Below are 19,783 nucleotides of genomic sequence, written 5' to 3' on the forward strand. Positions count from 1 at the left end.
GTATCTATACAGGGTTATTCCCTTTTTAGCCTGCATTAAGTTGAAAGGCCACATCATTTTTCAATATAGTCTTCTTCATTTTACTGTTGTTCCAGTGATGATCTATCCCTTTTCCCCGCTCCCTAATTATTTTTTCAACCCAATAAAGACCTGCTGCATTATAAGGAGCTTTAATTGAACACAGGGGTCGCTGTTGAGTAGTGCAATGTATTTTTCCCCCCATAGGCTGAGTATTTGCAGCTATACCTGCAAAGGAAAATGTTCAACTTGAGTTTATGTAATAGAAAACTGAACTCCAAAGTAACGAAGGGCATCAGGTAAACGTATCCAATACAATTTACAGACATAATTGAAAGCATTACAGACTAATCAGACATCTAAAAGAAAAGCATCCTCAAATGAAATGTCTACAGAATCATTAGTTGGCAGCCATTCTATTACAATCACACATAATGTCAGTGGTGCCTTGAGCCTGTGCCAGTGACAACAGCATAAATTTTGCATCTCATTTCAGTGGTCATAAAATTAATGATCAGTTTAAAAATACTTCTTTGTAAAAGTTATTGCACAAAGAAAAGACATGAATGTGTCCCTGTTATGTACTCACAAGGATAATTATGGGGTTGTTGCTCATTAATACTGTTTCTTGTTTCCCTAGAAAAGCATTTGATTTATCCCACAACTTTCAAAAGTTTAATTAATGATACAAAGTTAACAGTCTAAAAAACAATGATCCGAGACTTCCCTTCCCATATTCAGTGGCAACTAAAACATCACAGGAAAACGAAGGCTTAATCGTACCAAAGCAACATATTTCTCGGAAAAACATTTTAAATTTATAATAGTTGTGTTCAAATCACTATTATGCCTTCTGTTTTATCCAGCTCACCATCAATTAGCATTTCCCTAAATGCCTAGATATAAAGCCCAACAGTAGTAACTAAACATCATGATTTCTACCACCATTGAGGTTGATTTAACCAATGTACGGCTTATTTTGTCAAATACAGTCTTATTTTAAACACAATCAGGTAAACCTTAAACTAAATAATATACCTAAAACTTACAAAGCATGAAAGATAAATGTGGGGGCAGTGGAGAATTACTTGAGTGAAAACAAATTAATTTCTAATTCTCTACTCAGTTCATTTGTCCAAACTAATTTCAGAAGTAATAAAATACAGCTAAATAGACAGAACTACACATTTAACTTGTCATTTCTTAAGGGAATCTATAGTTTAATTATAAAATTCTGGAAAGATTTAGGTCACCACAAATAAGAAGATTCTCTTCATAACTCTTCTACCATAGAAGCACTAATTTATAGTGTGCAAATGTGAGGCAGAGTTTTCAAATAAGAATAGCACTTCTCAAGCACTGCCTCTGCCATATACTTCTACTACAGGTCCCCAACCTCAAACATGCTTCACACATTTGTACGAAGCCAGAGATGCAGGCGTGGGGGAGGGCTACAAGTTATCTGCTCAGATTTCACTGAGGAGCTAACTTTCAAGAGAACTTACACCAAGTCAGGAAAGAGACAAGAAAAGAAATTGAAGGTCACCCAAACTTCTGACTTTTCTGCCGTTCTTAAGGATCCCATCAGGACAAACTAAAATGGATCCTTTCTTCCCTACCAATCCTGCTATTTTAAAAAGCAGTTTATTCCATTAATTAACTTAATAATACCAATGAGGTCAATGAAAATTGCCTTCTAAGTAAATCTATACATATTTAACAATATCAATGGACAAAATTAATTTTTTAATTAGAGGGAAATATTTTACAGGAGAATAGCTATGGTACCTAAGGGAACTGAAAACAATAGATTCGTGTTTTCTAAAGCACCGATAACTAACGAATATGAAAAAATCTTCTCTTGAAGTATTTCTCATGTGAGTATCATGCCCTTCTTTTAGTAATTTAAAATTTCCTCGCCAGGCCGGCATGGCTCAGTGGGTAGAGCGTCAGCCTGCGGACTGAAGGGTCCCAGGTTCTATTCCGGTCAAGGGCACATGCCTGGGATGCAGGCTTGATCCCCAGTGTGAGGCCTATGGGAGGCAGCCGATCAATGATTCTCTCTCATCATTGATGTTTCTCTCTTTCTCCCTTCCCCTTCCTCTCTGAAATCAATAAAAATATATTTTTTAAAAAATTTCCTCAAAAACTATTTGAAAACTGAATTATAAATCAAGATTTATTACTTAAATCCTCTTGATAAATGAAGTTGAATCTGAGAATATAATATTTACTGAACACTTGCTATGTGTCATGCATAAGTATCTTCACATTATCTTAATCATTCTATACAGAAAATAATCACACCTAAGTCATCACGGGAGTAGAACAAGACTAACATAAGGGCAAGATACAACTATAAGTAAAGTTTTTTGTCACCTAACATATATTAGAAAATTATACTTAATACTCATTCAATAACAGTCTTTACTCAGTTATTTCAAGTTATATTTAAGAGACCTATGACCTTGTTATGTGACACAGAACAAATTCTAAAATAATCATAGTTCTAGTCTAAAATAATTCTAAAATGAACATATTCCTAGTACATAAAGCCTATATTCAGATATACTTTATACTACTGGGCTATATGGCAACTAAGAATAGGAAACCAGGGCTAGCCCATAATTCTGTAATGTACAATATTTGAAGGACACAAGAAGGAACTCTATTCTAGGTAGAAGAGGCGATATTTCAAGTGAGTAACAGGGACTAGACTAAGCGAGATAGGTCCTCGTTGCTTAGATTCAAATCTTTCTCATTTACAAGCAAAATTAAGGAATTTAGAAAACCAACTGATCATTTATTCTAAAGTCACAATTTGTCAGACCTCCTCAATGGAGAATCTAGACTCCAGGATATGAAAAGATAAAAATGAGGACCTTAAGGAAGTAAAGAACTGAAAAGGGAGTGTTAAGACCACAGCTTGCTATGGAAATGGATATAAACAGCAAGTAAAAACTTAATTTAATGGACAAGTTTCTTATAATACAAACTATTCTCATCCAAAAAATTGGAATTAAAAACAAATCTTACTCTGAGATCTATGCAGCTTAATGTATCAATTCAAATGGTTTTAAGAAGTGAAATACTGCTAACAGTCAAGTCTGCACTGTTCGGTCTCACGATGGGGGAGTAGCATCTACAGCAGTGGTTCTCAACCTTTCTAATGCCGCGACCCTTTAATACAGTTCTTCATGTTGTGGTGACCCCCAACCATAAAATTACTTTCGTTGCTACTTCATCACTGTAATTTTGCTACTGTTAATGAATCGTCATGTAAATATCTGTGTTTTCCGATGGTCTTAGGCGACCCTGCTAGCTGTTCTCAACCTGTGTGTTGCGAACCACAGGTTGAGAACCGCTGCTGTAGAGCCTAAGACCATCGAGAAACACAGATATTTACATGACGATTCATAACAGTAGCAAAATTACAGTGATGAAGTAGCAACGAAAATAATTTTATGGTTGGGGGTCACCACAACATGAGGAACTGTATTAAAGGGTCGCAGCATTAGAAAGGTTGAGAACCACTGATCTACAGTGTAGGGAGGAGGAGATGTAAAGGGTAGTCAGGAAGGGCATTAAACCGTTGTGTACCTTGGAGAAACTAACAGCTCACTTAATAGAAATGAATAAACCTGGATTAATTCATTCTACTTCAGAACTCACTACCTGGTCCTTTTTCCTCCCAATAATGATATTAACATGGTAGTTAACTGTCATTTGAAAAAATAATAATAAAGTATGTGAAACAAATAGGAGTCCAAAGGAAACAGGAGGAAAACAGCCCCTGTCCACTTCACTGCGACCCCATATTGACCTGAGAGAACAGAGGGAGGGAAAGAGAAAGAACAGGAAAACAGCTGAAAGGAATCTTGCCAGGTCACCTTGGATGAAGACACTCCAAAACCCCAAGGGGAATACGTAAGAGAAAAAAGAAAAGCAGCCCTTTCAAAACATGCATGGGTGCATGAACTTACTCAGTGTAGCATCTGATCATTAACAAATCCCTATTTTTGTTTAAAAGGTATCGTGAACAATTACTTTGCAACTATTAAATGTGCCCTTCAGTTTACCATTCCTAATAAACTACAGGAATGGTCCTGCTAGAACAAAGCTGAATGTACTTTGGGGTAAGATGGCATAGAATTGCTCAGCTTCTCATATTTCTCCAAGGTATACATCTAATTTATCCACAGGCTCACTTCTGAACAGGCACTCCTGGTGATTAGTTAACTCAGTACGGCAGTACTGAACTACAAATGACTTATTCAGAGGGAAATGATTATGGGGAATCTCTGAATTCTGTGTTATTTGAACTCTTATTCTAGGCTCATTTTTCAGTTTCTATCAAATACTATATAAACTTGCATTCTCTTTAGAGACCAAGAACGTATCTCAGTAATGTAATTTTAATATCCACACACCTGAACAAGTCCTAAACCAGAATACCGAAGGGAAAGTTCCTACCCTATTACTGAATCATATGCGACCAGACAATGACTTCATATTATCATGCTTTCTTAGCTTCAAATTTTCTTAATGTGTAAGTCACAATGCGAGAGTGACGAATAATCCCTAGTACAAAATGTGCTTTTAAGAAGAAAGGCAAAATCTAATATTCCTCTATAATCAGTACACTGTATAAAAGTTACCATAATACAATGTATAAATTTATTGTTTCTACATTCGACTAAGCAAAACGAACCTAATTAAACCCATAGTTTAGGGTTTGTTGTAGACTATCAAAAAGTGGGTATTTGTGGGAAGGAGGAGTGTCCCTGCTCTTCTCTTGAACAGTGTTAAAAAATTAAAATGGAAAAAAATCTCATTCCCTCCAATCACAACAACCTTAATGATTTAACGTGAAAAGTACCATGGTTTCTTTTTAACTGTTTGATTTGGGGCTTGTCTGGCTAAGTACTTGGTTTATTGAAACTGTCACTACTCTCTCACTTATCAGTTGGCAGCGATATGAATTACTCTGCGGTATCTGCTAACCCCAGTTAGAAGATGTCATACTGTTTTCGCCCAAACACAGATCCCAGCTCTGCGTAGGTTAACTGACCTCATGTTGTGACCCTCATACCAGCGTTCACAGGACTCAGGTCATGACCTATGAATTAGCATCATGCAAGTATGGGCCTTACAGAATTAAAGATGTGAACAAGCAGGGACTTCCTACGCCTCTCCTGACTCGGTTTTCAGTGTGCTGAGCAGCTGTTTCTCAAATCTAAAGGAAGACCGTCAGGTAACCAGCACTCCCACGTATTTCAAAAAGAAAAAAAAGAAATTGAATTTCCTTCTTTGAAAATTTCTATGGCATACAGTTATTCATATCAAAAGGATAGTAAAAACCAGCATTTGAAAAATATTTTACTTATGTTCTTGACAAAAATTGATCCTGTTTTAATTTAAAACAATTATCCTTAAAACGTTGTAAGTACCCAGCCCTGGGGCCCCCTGCTCCCATCACTACTATGAAATCATCTCTGCAGTGTTAAATGGCATTGGGTTGGTATCTCACCTCTGCTTCGCCAAATTATTCTACGAATAACTGCAAAGACAGACCTTTCTTAACCAATTTCTGTCACAATGGACTCTAAGACACATAAAACCTAAGAATGTGAACTAACGGAGATTTCTTCATCAGAAGGTTTGTGCAGAGGAGATCCTGGGTGTACTTTTTAATTTTTTTCTCAGCAGGGGGAGCTAGCACTCTCATCTTGAAAGTCTAAGTATACAGTCAGACATTTAAATTTTGATTCCAACTATCACATTTCATTGTGTGTCAGATCAGCCACAAAGAAAAAGAATTTCAAGTTTGACAAACTTGAAAATTTACCTTTGTCTTTGAATTCCGGAAGATAGCTGCAAAATAAAACAAGAGCATTATATTTTAAAATGAGGACTGACAAATCAAAACAAGATCTAATAAGTGACAGTAATTCAAAGCTATTTTAAAATGTATATTATAAACATATGTTTGGAGAAAAAAAACTACCTCTTATCCTGAAATGATAATCCCAAAAGATTTATGGATTTGTAATAAAAGGATTTTTAAAAACCTAAGTTATAGTAGTAAAATGAGAACATAACTTTAATACCTACAATTTACATCAATTAATTTCAGTATTGGTGGTTATTTTCCATATTTATATTAAAGTTCTCAACCTGTGTCTTATCATTTAAAACAAATATATCCTCACCTAAGCAAAATAAACAGTTGAATTTTGCTAGAATGCTTACAAAAATACATATTCATAAACCTTCACAAAAAAGGGTGCTATTATAAGCAAATGTTTTTTAAAGCTATTATAGTGAAAATATATATTGTCCTCTATAAATACTTAACAGCAACTGAGTAACATTACAATTTTAATTCAATGACAATCAATTCTTTATTAAAACATTAATTACAAAGTTGCTTCTAAGTAAAAAATTAATAATAAAAGGCAAGTAAGTGACTTACATAGACTTTACATCTTTTATCTTCTTAATAAGAGATTCTCTCTTTTCCTTTGCTTTCTTGGATAAATTTTCCCCTTTCAGTATGTCTGCTACAAATGCTTCAACATCTGAACCATAAAATATAAGAAACAGGATACAAATTGTAAGAAAGAATCATTTTTTTGTGAAGACAAATAGGACAATGATTGTTTCTATCCATAAGTGTTAATATCTGTACAATCTGTTATAGTTATTTATCAGTCCAAAGCATAACAGTTGAAGTATGTTTCAAATAGTAAGTTGGACAAATTTGTTCACCAGTTAGCTAATAAAATTTGTATGCTCTACTTATGCTTAGCACAGCAAATGCTATTTGGATGTTTGGCATCATTAAACCAGGAAGAAGCATACAAGTTTTAATAAAGTATGGTACCCCATAAAACAAATTCCTACAAAAGCAAGCATGGAGCTTTTATCCATGTGCTACTACCATTTAATAGTATTTTGTGAGTTCCTGTATGACTAGGTCATTCAAAATATTACTCCAGTATAAGCTAATGTTTCTGGCAAGGCCTGTTTTTCCCATTGTAATCTATTTTCAGGTGTTCAATACTTTAAAAGGAAAAAATAAATCTCCTTTTCTAGCCAAGATTCCCCAAATCAAACCTCCTCCTTCCTACCTGCCCCACCCACTCTGGCCAGCCACCCTCAAATAAAAAAGATAATCAATTGTGTGGTTTTGTGTGTTCTTGCCTTGGTATTACTACCTGAAACATTTCTTTAAATAAAGGAATAAGTAGCAACAATACATTCATCCACTATTTAAAAATATAGTAACCTAGAGATAAAATTTCTATGGCCTCATATAACATTTCCATATATCCTCTTTTTAAAAAATTAATAAACTTCTAAATTATTCTGCTATCTAGTTCTCTCTAGTATAAAATTCTAACAAATCCTTACCAGTATGATTCTATAATAGCTCCATTCTTATTGTTCATGAAATATTGTACAACTTTAAATTAACTTTATATACAGAATTTTAAATCCCATTTTGAGATCTCTAATACAGAGGAAATCATAAAAATTTTTCAAGTAGGTCTGACAGTAAACCATCCATATTTCATAGCGAAGAAAAGTATGTTTTACTTTCTCTTTACTTAACTACTTTGTCTCCCAACTCACACTGATAAAAAGGTAGTATCAAGACATACAATAATGTTACATGTGTTACTTCAAAGCAGTACAAGAGTCTTTCAACTGTACTTATAATTAACAATTTAAAACCTAGTGTTTGAGATGGAATGTAATCGATTTTAAATTCTTGATCACAAAGGTATCTTGAGACCATGAGCAAAGTTGATAAGCTGTTGTTCTCTATATTCACAATAAATGTGTAACAGTAATTTTTCCCTAAATCAACATGGTAAGTGCAAGAATGAAAATTTAATCTTGATATACTTTTTCAAAAGTAGCTTTCTGATATTAATGTTAAAAGTGAGTCTCTAAACAAACTGAAAGCAAAGTGTCACAGCTTCACTTGGTTTGAGCTGCCCATGTTTTTGAAGAGGACAGAGGGGCATAACCCGGTACCAGTGCAAATTAGACCCAGACTTCTCCGGTGAGTTCAAAGTAATAAAACGCTTTTTTAAAAGTGCTCTCCTCTACACTCTTTACATTTTGCACCCACAGGAGCACACACACTTGGGACATTCAAGTATCCGCTGAAATGGAAACGCTCATTGGCTGCTCTGAGATGGTCACAATAAATCTGCTGAGAAAGTGGAGTGGGAAGGAGCAGCATCTCCACTGATTCTTCCTTCCAACCCGACTCAGCCCCTGCGAGAATCCCGGGCACAATGATTGGTGACGAGTCAGCTTAATGTTGCTCCCCCTCCGTGTTAGTCTTTAATTCCCTCATCCCCGAGTATTTAATTGCCTATTTTACATTTTCATTATACAATCCAAGTTTAAACAAACGGGATCTATTTTCTATCTCCGGAAGCAATAACAGAACGAATTACAGCCCAAGAATTTTTTCTTTAAAAGGTCATTTCAGTTCCAGAAAAAAACAGAAAACATCAAAAGCTGCGATGCTCTACACAGTGTTTCCCAATACTCTCCAAAAAGGTTGTTAAAACCCGGATCCCTGCCAGTATTTTAGGAGGAAGTACTTGTGAGAGAGTGGGGCTGCGGGAACCAGCGATGCTGCTGTTGCTGTTTGTTTGTTTTCCGGGTGCAGGTGGGGGAGGTTCAGAGATTGGGCAAGGGGAAAAGATCTATATTTTTAGAGAAGTCTCCATGTATTTATTCCTAAACTTATTCCAGGAAAGGGGTTTACGGCAACTAAAATGGTTTAATAGACATTAATTTTAAAAAAATACTTCTCAAAAGAGACCAGGAAGATGTAGAAACTGCTTTGCTGGGTTCTTTCTTTCTTTCTTTCTTTCTTTCTTTCTTTCTTTCTTTCTTTCTTTCTTTCTTTCTTTTTTCTTTTTTAACAAATAAGAGTTTTAAAGTGGAAACCATGACTGCAATAATCTTAGTTTGTTGGTGCCCGCTGACTCGGGTAGGTTTTTAAGTTTTTGCAATCTGGTGTGTGTGTTTTCTGAAAAACCACACTGTGCCCACTTATTTTCAAATCCAACGAAACCAGCTTCTCCGGGCACAGGGGACCCTCCGGACCAGCGGGGCCTGCGCCGGGTCCCAGGCAGAGACCGGGCGACCGGCGCTGAAAAGTCCCTGGGCTTCCCCGGGGGGAGCGTGGGCTCTGGGGTCCGAGGCATTCGACGCGCGGAGTGTTAAACCCCGGGGTCCCCGCCGTGGGAGCTGTGCGAAGGGAGCGCTGGGTTTGGGGGCAGCACCTTCGCCAGACAAATGGGGCTGGATCTGCCGCGGCTTTGCGGCTCGGAGCCGGGTAATATTTCAAAAGCGAGCAGTAAAAGTCCCGGGCGAAGCCCGCGCTCCTCCGGCGGCTGGAAAAGAGATCTGAAGCTTTTCATTGTGCTTGGACTGGCCCTGCGCACCGTACCGCAGGCAGCGCTAGCCCTCTCCCACCTTCCTTCAGGGGTCGTGTCCCCGCGTTAACGGGCGGAGTGCAGACTCCGGGCCGCCTGTAGGTCGGGGAACAGCCATAATTCGATTGCAAGAAAAGGTCAGCCCGCCTTCTGGCTTGCCTGTGGGCCTGTGAGTCAGAATGCCTCCTCCTCGGAAGGAGGTCTCCACTCACGGGCGCACTCGCCATGGGAGAGGAGAAACTCGGTTCTCCGAGGCCCCCAAGCACTAGGTCTTACCCCCGCCCCCTGCAGATCAGCGCCCCGGGCATCCCCAGAATTAGCCCCATCTCCATCAGTCTTTGCCCTCAAGTCAATCACGGAGGAAAAAGTTATCCCAGGGACTGGGCTGTGAATGTGCTGCTTTTTGCTCCTGTTACTCCTCTATGCTGTCAGGAGTACACATCGCCCAGTAAGACTGTAAAGATCTGGGGGAGAGGGCCTCCATAGGATCAGGTTTACCATAGCTCTGTAGATAAATGTAAGGTCTGAAAACAAAATTGAACGATGACATCATATATTGGCTCAGCAATCTTCGAGCAGTTTCACTTGAGAAACCTTTCAACAAGCCATCTCGACCCCTACGAGGCCAACACGTAGCACACACCAAATCACCGAATGGTACTCCAATTGTCCTCTTTCCTTTTTCTGAACTTATATTCCGCGCCCCCACCTTAGAAAAACTGCCACCTGAGTGGCTAGGATAGGTATCTAACACACACACACATAAAGGTTAACTGTTTTCTACCAACTGCTACACATAATGAAAAGATGAAACCACACGAGGTTAGAACAGTCTTTAAATTCTTGCAAATAATCAAACAAACTGTGGGCTTCTTGACGCTGAGTACACAGCACAGGTTCCCACTCTGGAAGAAAGCGGATGTTTGACCACTTGCCCTTACCATCCTCCACCAGCAAACAGCCGGGAATATGACTCCAGGCTGGAGGTTGTAAACAAGTCACAAAGGTAACACCTGGTGGCTTCAGCTGTCCCCCCACCACCCAATACCTCCCTGAATGGACACACACACACACACACACACACACACACACACACACAGCCTCTGCGATGGTCTCAACTGTATAGAAGAGGAAGGCAAGAACTAAACTGAATCAACTACCATTTGCTCAGCACCAGATCAATAAGTGTAAAACCAACCACACTACACCCCAAATGGCTTTACTACTTAATTCCACATCTTTCTCTACTTTATGAATAGGGCCAAGTTTCCGTTTGTATTCACTGAGGTGTTATCACCAAACTTAATGTGGTAAGGATCCCAGCCAAACTTTAAGCTGGCATTGGAACAAGAAGACATGCTTTGCTTCTCTGCTAAAAGGAGATGTGGCTGACCACACACACCTAAGGGTGAAACATAAAAATGAAACGGGGCACATGTACCTCACGGAGCCAAACGCCCACAGTTGGAAAATGGTTAATTGAAAAGTTATCGATTGCCTTCATCAATGTCTTCCTCTTGATTGCCTCGCACGTTTACAGGTTATGGCTGAACTGTGGACTTTCCTAACATGGAAGAAGAGGCATGAACAAGCACAGGAGTTCTTAGAGAAGACATACCTGAGCCTTATATCCTATCAGCTGATGAAATTTTCAAAATTGGTTTTGAAAGCTAAATAATTTATTTTGATAGAAAACTAGGCTGTTGAAGGACAGAGATGAACATCTTTCACCTCTAAAAGATGACTCTTGATAAACAGCACCTTATGATGATCAAAATCTTTTTACCACGCATTTTCAAAGAAGCCACAGTGAATAACACATTAGTCTGAGATTTACACTATGTTCACTGGTAGGCAGCATCTATTATCATGTGTTCAGTATGTGATTGAAAAAGAAATGTAAACTCAGTGGAATGAAAAAAATAGACTTGGCTTTAATTGAAAAAGACAAACTAAGTGAGTAATGAGTATATAAAAACTAGCCTATGCCACTTTTATCACCCATATATGACACTTAATCTTAAATTTATGAGAGACAACTGAACTGTTTCAAATCACCAGAGGCTTTTCCTACTCTGTTGTTTCTATCGTCTTTCCAGTAAGACGTTAGTGCTGATAAAGTAGAGATAAACTCATTTGGAAAATTTTTATAGACTGCTCATTTTTTAGTATATTTAAAATCCCTACTTTTTAAACAGAAAACCAGTGATCATTTGGATTGAGTAACTATAAAAAACTGTTCGCACTATCAAGAGCCTTACTTAGTAATCTGAAATGAGAATACTTCCAAGGGAGAGCCATGGGGAAAACAAGCCAGCCCCAAAGATCCCCTCCCAAGAAAAAGTGGGACATCATATGCTTAAGATAGGTAAATAATTTTCCTAACATCACATCTTAATGCATCTGTTAATCTGACTCATATAAGGAACTGTGCATTTCTGGCCCCTTGGCTTACAAACACATTTTCTTATTTCTGGAAGAGAATATCTTAAGAGTTGTCATAGACTGATTTCATTTTGAGATAAAATGTTTTCATATCAACTTTATGCTCATTAATTATCACTGCCAAAAGGGGACTGGCTTGTTCTTGCTCTGAAGAAAAATCCAGGTGTTAAAGAAATAGGTGACTATTGGTGACTCAGTAGGTGGCACTCTTCCCTTTACATACTCAGCCAATGCCCCGGAAGAAAGTTACAGGACACTAGATATACCATAAATAATTCTCATAGGAAAAATAAAACCAAAATGTTGACCAAATTATAAATGGGACTTTGGAAAGGTGGAAATCAAACCATATTTTACTAGCAGTTAAAAAAGAAATGAAAAAGAAAATCTGCCTCTATTTCAGTTGAATTGCATTCTTTACCTAATGCCCCCAAAGGGATTATTGATTATAATTTGTGAAAATTAAAAAACAACAACACAAAAGTGTCCTGGAGATCCCCAATAGGGGAAAACGCAGTATTTCAATGCAAGACTGCCAGATGAACAAAATCTCAAGGTCACTTTACAGGAACCACATAGCCACTTTGTTTATTGTTTGTTTGGTCTGGTTTTGATTTTTCAGAGCATTGATATCCACTATATTCTTCTTTTAATATTGGTCTCATTTTCTAATTTAATAAAGACACTAACATCTTCTTCCACTTTTCCTTTTTACATGTGTTGTCCTAAAGCAAATGAATGAGAATATCTGACTGCAAAATACTAACACTCCAGTATTCAAAGGGTGAGTAACCATATGGAGGTTGGGTGGTTCCAGTTCCTCTTACTTTCTTGGCTGCCTGGAGGAAAAACTCACATAAATCAAGATTATTCTTGCTGTTAGTCCTAGTCAAAATATTTGGATGTAGGAGAAGATTAAATGGACAAGATTTGGGATTATCCTTTGATTCTAATTATCCAGGCTAAACCTGTTCTTCCATTGTTGTGAAAAAAAATTACATACAATGCAATATACAGATCATGTGTCATAGAAATGTACACTTGAAACCTATATAATGTTACTAACCAATGTCCCCCAATAAATTTAATTTTAAAAAATTTAACGGAATTTTAAAAAGAAAAATATTAACGATTGCCTTTATATGGCAGTTCAAAATTTGCTTTTAACAACAGAAATTTGTAAACATTTTTCCATTCATGAAACGAAGAATAGCTCCACTTTTATAAAAAGTATAGGCTTTCAAGATTTAAATACCGATTCCATAGAAATATAAATAAGTAACAAATTATAGAGCCACTTTTTCAAGAGTACCATTAAATGCCAGTGAAGAATGATATCCTCTATGGGTTTTGCATTTCTATAGAAGGTTGTTGCTGTTTTAAGTGGGAAGGAATGAGAAGGGGGTTAGGGGAGAGCCTAAACGTTTTATAATCAGAAAGAAAAATAACAAGAAAGAAAATAATAAGTGGGTAAGACTACATTTGAGCACCTACCTCTATCAAGCAGTTGAAATGTCAAACATTTAAAACACGTGTCACATAATGGCTTGAATAAGACAGATAGAATACAAAGGAAAATGTCCAAACATTCTTATCTTGAAAGGCATTATCTTTTGACTTTATATTCTTTTTTTCTGAGGGCAAGGGATTTAAAACGCCTGAAAAGTTTAGGTGCTTGACTTCTCTACCTTGGAATTCTAGCACAATGCCATGCATCCCAGGAGCTCTCAATTGTTAACCACAACCCCCAATATCTCTGTTCTCAGTTTCAAAGAAAAAACTAGGAAAGCCAGTAATAGCTATAAATTTCAAGCCAATGCCAATTCTTCTATAGTTTTAGTAATTTTTATAGTTAACAATATACTATTACCCAATACAAGTCATCATGCACCATTCCAAAAGATTTGTTTTGGATGAAAAATGTGGGGAAAAAACCTGAGAGCATTTATTCTTGAAAACTTCCCTACCTCAAAAAAGATTGTAACTACAGTCAAATATAAAATGTCAGCTTTCTTTGAATAAGTTAAAAAAAAAGACAACTAAAAAACACTGGTTCACTTTTTTCTTTAAGATATATTATTTTCTCAGAGCCATACACCTTGAAAATACCTTCTGAAAATAAAGTGTAAGGCAAATTTATAATCTCCAAAATTGTAATGTTTTAACATTTCATGTGTTTTAATATGTAATTTGCTTCAATAATATGAAATATTGAAAATATCAGTAAGATAACTTTCTAAATGCTGATTTCAGACATGATGCAAGTATATTACCTATCTAAAGAAAGAGATGGCTAACGTATACAGAAAGTTAGCATTGGTAGATGATTTAAATATTATGTAATTCTAAGCTTTCAGTTAAGTTACTCAAATAAGGGCCATATGGAAACACTTGTAATATATGGGCATCAGAGAATAAAGGGTCTCATAAAGTACATATCATACTATCTGCAAATGTATGCTTATAGATCTAAAGTCTACTGTTGGGGGCTGTCAAGCTTTAAAAGCAGGCACCCCAAAGTCTGTACTTTATTTCTTAAATTCAAAAATTCAGACCTTCATAAAAGAGGGGGGGAATTCAGTTCTAGACCTGGAACATCCTGAAAATGGTAACATCTATTTTTGGAGTAATGATAAATACTACTCTGATCTGATTATTAAAATAATACTCTAAACAATAATACGCTAAGCAATTCCAACATTGTAATAACAAAAAGCATTAACTGTAGTAAAACAAAATAGTACTCATTTGAAACTCTAATATAATGGAATAAAAGATGTCTTTTCAGTTCTTTCAATATTTCCCTTAGTGGTACCCATTACTGACAACAAACATTTCTTAGAGTAAAATACTATCCCACCACAAATGCATTCATCACACTGTAATCATTGTCACACAAATTAAGTCTGCATCCATACACTATTGATTTTATTTTCTCTGTCATATTCATGATGCTAACCTCTAAAACAGTATAGCAGAGTATTAGATTTGGTCTCACACTATAACTGTAACTTACTACTTAAAATGTCACATTTTAGATATTGCTTTTTACAAGTTAAAATAACCAACTTGTAATATAGGCATCTAAAAGAAACTCTTTTAATACAGGATATTCATGACCAATATTGAAAGATAAATACTTAAGAGACAACTAAAGTAAAACTATCAAAATTCAGTTTCCAGAATTCTGGTGCATGAATGACAAAGTGAGTAATGGTAAGAATTCCAGAGCATCAAGACAGGTAAGATTTGTGTTACCCTATTTTCTACCTTATGAAGAAATGTAAATTTCTCATTGGCCCTTAGCTACAATACACATCTGCATACCTAGCATATAGCCTTGAAGAACTGCATCTTTAACTCCTAAAGTAAGTTCCTATAAATGGTAAAACTGAAAAAGGGAAGATGAGGGTGCAAAGCTGAAGTACTCTCATGGTGACACAGGAAGTTGGACTTTAACACATCCTTCCTTTTTAATAGGTTACTCAAGCTGAAGACAAGTGGCCATTTGAGAATCAGGTCCTTTCTGAGTCTTCAACATGAGTGGACTGAATGTTCAAGAAAAATGGGAGTTTTAGAAATGACAAACCCTTTCATCGCATAACCCCTAACATCTGTAGCTCAGACATCTCCTTGCTTCTTTACACCCTTCTTCTCCTCCACTGACCAGAAAACTGCTTTCATTACTGATCCCTTCCCAGTTCCCTCCCTCCCTCTCTCTCTCTCTCTCTCTCTCTCTCTCTCTCTCACACACACACACACACACACACACACACACGATGCATACAGAAGAGTATAAGCCGTCCCTAAGGGCTTCCCCATCATCCTAGCACCCACATTCTACACACGCCCCCTCCCACTCTCAGACCCTGTCCCCCTGGCCAGGAGACACGGGACCGCGGGGAAGTGGGGTACGGAGTGAAAGCTTCTGTCCCCATCGGCTCGCCGTCCCTTCGCCCCCGCCCCGCAGCGTTGCCCGCCCCCTTCCCGTTCTTTACCTGCCAACAGGTTCCTAATCTCCTCGGGGAGGGGATAGGGAGAGGAGGTGCTGCTGGGGTTGGGCATATCGGGGAGCGCGGGGCGTGCGGGGGAAGGATCTGCTTGGGTTGCGGCTGCGACCTAGCCTCTGGCTAGCAGTCCGGTGAGCGCAGCGGGGCTACGATTCCGGACACTCCGGGCCGGGGATCCCAACAAGGAAGTCCCTGAAGCCGACCCGCAGCACTGGACTCTCGGCCCTGCCCCGCCCGCAGACCGGGGCGGGGCGATGGGCGGGCCGGAGACCCGTGCCTGAAGTTCCCCACTGCGCATGTGTATCCCTGGGTTTTCCTAACCTCCGAGCAGAGCCTCCGGGCAGGCACGCCCCCCTCTACGTCAGCGAGCGGGAGGCGGGGCCCCTGGTGGGAAGGGAGCAAGGGCTGCGTCACCTGACCTGAGCCTGAAGCTCTGGCCGCCATTTTTGTTACTGGTACCGCCAGACCCGCTGACCATTTCCTTGACATCTCGGGAAACACCGAATCCATGGTGCATCCAAGTTTTCCGATTGGGAGACCTGGCCAACGATCTGCACCACCGAGGTTTGACACCTCGCCTGGTAACCCATAAGGAATTTTCCACCGTCCTGAGCTATCATGGCCTTCTTTGTCCGATTGCGTGAAGGCAACTATGTTCCCTCTTCCGCCAGTCCTCCCTGAGAAGCCAGTCCGGAGAGCGATCTGATTGGCCCTTCCGTTATTTTCTGCCTAATTCGGATTCTTGGGGGTGGTTGATTTCCCCCACAAGAACGAAGAGTGGGGAGTTCTAGTCACTATCATTTTGACTTCATACATAAATGATAGGTAGGTAGGTAGGGAGGTAGATGGATGGATACCACTGTCCATCTATAAGCATCCAATTGCTAGTGATCAGAAGAGTGGAATTATAAAATATGTTCACTCCAACCGGATCCTTTAGTCAACAAGCACTTATTGAGTGTCTTCTATCTGTAAATCTCTCAGGTTTTCTCTAAAATCCCAAAAGACACGTTCTGGTGCTTTTAGAGAGAGAGAGAGAGAGAGAGAGAGAGAGAGAGAGAGAGAGGGAGTTGTGTGTGTGTGTGTGTGTGTGTGTGTGTGTGTGGGTGGGTGTGTGTGGGTGTGTGTACAATACATATTTCTATTTCTTCCGCTAGGAACTGCCATGGAGAAGCTTTTTCCTAGATGTTACTATTGTATTTTGAAGGTGGTATTGGGCTCCAAGCACGATGTAAATGGTTTATTCCTCTAGCCTCCTGACTAGATCATTGGCCCTTCAACTTTAGTTTGCATTAGAACCACAGAAAGAACCTGTTACAGTGCAGATTCTGAAGTCCCACTCTCAGGGATTCTGATTCAGACAATTTAGAGTAGGGCCTGATTATTTGCACTTTAAACAAGCCTTCTAGGGATTCTAATGCTAAACGTCCTGAGATTTGATGTTGAGAATCATAGGGCACAAAGGTTGTCATAACGTTCATCCGTAAACCTGACATAGAATAATAGCTCTATTAATATTTCATACCCAAAAATCTCAGTAACAGTAAAAAAAATTAGTCAAATGCAATAACATTTTTGTATAATAATTCTCTAAGAGGTACACCACACACTAATTGCAAAAGGAAAAATGAGAACGTTTTGGAGTCTTCTCAAAATAAAACAAAAAACAAAACCAAAAATTGAAGTAAAACATACAACGTAACAACAAAAAGACACCCCCAAAATAAACCCATTTCCTAAAATGAAAACTGAAATTCCTACTCAGATTTAGACGTGATGAATTATAGAAAGAGTGCTGAAAATTCTAATTCTTTTCAGTGGAGGTAAAGGTGAGTATAGAATCATTTTACAACATTGGCCCTCCAACTTCAAAGAATTATTATTCTTAAACTACAAAATTATCTTTCTTTCTAAAGAAGGAAGAAACTATTTCATGGGCATTTTGTATTAGTGAGGATTCTTTCTCCCTTTACAGTTATTACATATAATTCTTTGTCTTGTCACTTTTTTAAAAAATATTAAACTAGGCCTCTAAGTGTTCCTACCTTTTGTTTTCTTCTGATAGACTTGGCCAGATTTTTTTTTTATTCTCGTGTCTCATTCATTTATTTATATTCAACTCATTCCACAAAGGAATTGAGGTGATTTACTCTTGTGTCAAATAGACAGCTTTCGGGAGTGTATCAAATGGACAGTGTCTACACTGCTCCCTATGACAAGTCATTCTTGTTACTGAGAGACAGGAAACTATTAAGATGGCCTTAAAATATATAGCATCTAGTAGTCCAAATGAAAAAGGCAATAACAGAAAATGGACTTTTTGTATGAAACACATTTCCCCTGTTTAGGAAACCATTTTCAGACACAGCTTCATGATGGATTCACTTGGGCAAGGCTTTGTATACTCTATCATTTTTACTGTTTATTGTTAAAGTTACTGAAATTGATTATAAGACAGAAAGAGAAATAAACAGAGGCTAGGAAAAATATATTCTTATTTCTCTTGTTTCCATAACAAAATCTAAGAAGGAAATCAAATCATACTTTACATTTCTTAAACTAGTCATATTAGATAAAAATGAATAATAAATGAAACTTTAAATCTCAATCCAAGAGAAGTAGCAGCTGCCCCACCATTCTGCAAAGAAGATTCTAGACTCTGGGGGGAAAAAACCTCATGATCTATCTTCTCAAAAGTAAATAAATCCTCCAGTTTAAAGCATGTGTGTATGTGTGTGTGTGTGTGTGTGTGTATACACACACACACACACACACACACACACACACACACACACATATATATGTCATGTGCCACTTAAGAGAAGGGATACATTCTGAGAAATGTGTTGTTAGGCAATTTCATCTTTGTGCGAACATCATAGAATATACTTACACAAACCTAGATGTTATAGCCAACTACACACCTAGGATATATGGTATACTCCTGTGTATATAGTCCATTGTTGACCAAAACATCCTTACATAGCACATGACTGTATATCTCCGTATAACTAAAGCTAACCCCCTTCCTTACAACTTTTTTTTAAAATATATTTTTTATTGATTTCAGAAAGGAAGGGAGAGGGAGAAAGAGAGATAGAAACATCAATGATTAGAGAGAATCACCCATCGGCTGCCTCCTGCACACCCCCTACTGAGGATTGAACCCACAACCTGGCATGTGACTGACAGAGAATCGAACCATGACCTCCTGGTTCATAGGCCAACGCTCACTCACTGAGCCACATGGGCTGGGCCATGTTTCAAACGTAGCTTAGCTGAATAAGTATTTTCCCACAGGCCCAGGTTTAAAAGAATCTTAATGAGCATCGAAGAAAAACAGGGAGCTAAAACACAATTGACTTTCCTCTGCCTGTCTTACCTTCCTTTTGTCTGGCTTTCATAGACACACTACGGAAGAAATATGTAGGCATTGTGTTAGTTATCTGTTGCTGCATAACAAAACTTAGCGTAAAACTTGTTGCCCACCCTAAACAGTAAATATCTCACCGTTTCTGATGGTTAGGAATTCACAAGCAGTTTAGCTGGATGGCTCTGGCTCAGAGTCTCCCCTGAGGTTACAATCAAGCTGCAGACTAGGCTGCAGTCATCTGAAGACTTGACCATAGCTAGAGGATCAGCTTTAAAGACAGCTCACCCACAAGACTGTCGGTTGAAGTCCTCCATTCCTCTTTGACGGTTGGCAAAAGGCCACAGTTCCTCATCACATGAACTTCTCCACAGGGCTGCCTAAGTGTATTAACTTAACATGACAACTGGCTTCCTCCGGTGGGAATGACCCAAGAGATAGGACAACTGAGACAGAAACTGCATTGTCTT

The 19,783-nt window shown here is 38.2% G+C and overlaps 1 protein-coding gene across 3 annotated transcripts in view; it reads right to left on the reverse strand.

The window, feature by feature from the left end:
- The window catches only part of SKAP2 (src kinase associated phosphoprotein 2), a 298,781-nt gene that overhangs the window by 149,313 nt on the left and 129,685 nt on the right, over positions 1-19,783 (reverse strand). Inside the window, exons 1-3 of one of the 3 annotated variants that reach the window (XM_080663558.1) lie at positions 15,932-16,261; positions 6,494-6,599; positions 5,867-5,892 (exon numbers count right to left, since the gene is read on the reverse strand). In XM_080663558.1, coding sequence (XP_080519684.1) covers positions 5,867-5,892; positions 6,494-6,599; positions 15,932-15,998 — 199 coding nt within the window. In that variant the 5' untranslated portion in view covers positions 15,999-16,261. Of the gene's footprint in view, positions 1-5,866; positions 5,893-6,493; positions 6,600-15,931; positions 16,262-19,783 lie in introns of those variants that run through there. The other 2 variants (XM_080663557.1, XM_080663559.1) reach the window with 2 other exon arrangements.

Source organism: Plecotus auritus (assembly GCF_963455305.1).
Source record: "Plecotus auritus genome assembly, chromosome: 4".
Taxonomy (NCBI): Eukaryota; Metazoa; Chordata; class Mammalia; order Chiroptera; family Vespertilionidae; genus Plecotus; species Plecotus auritus.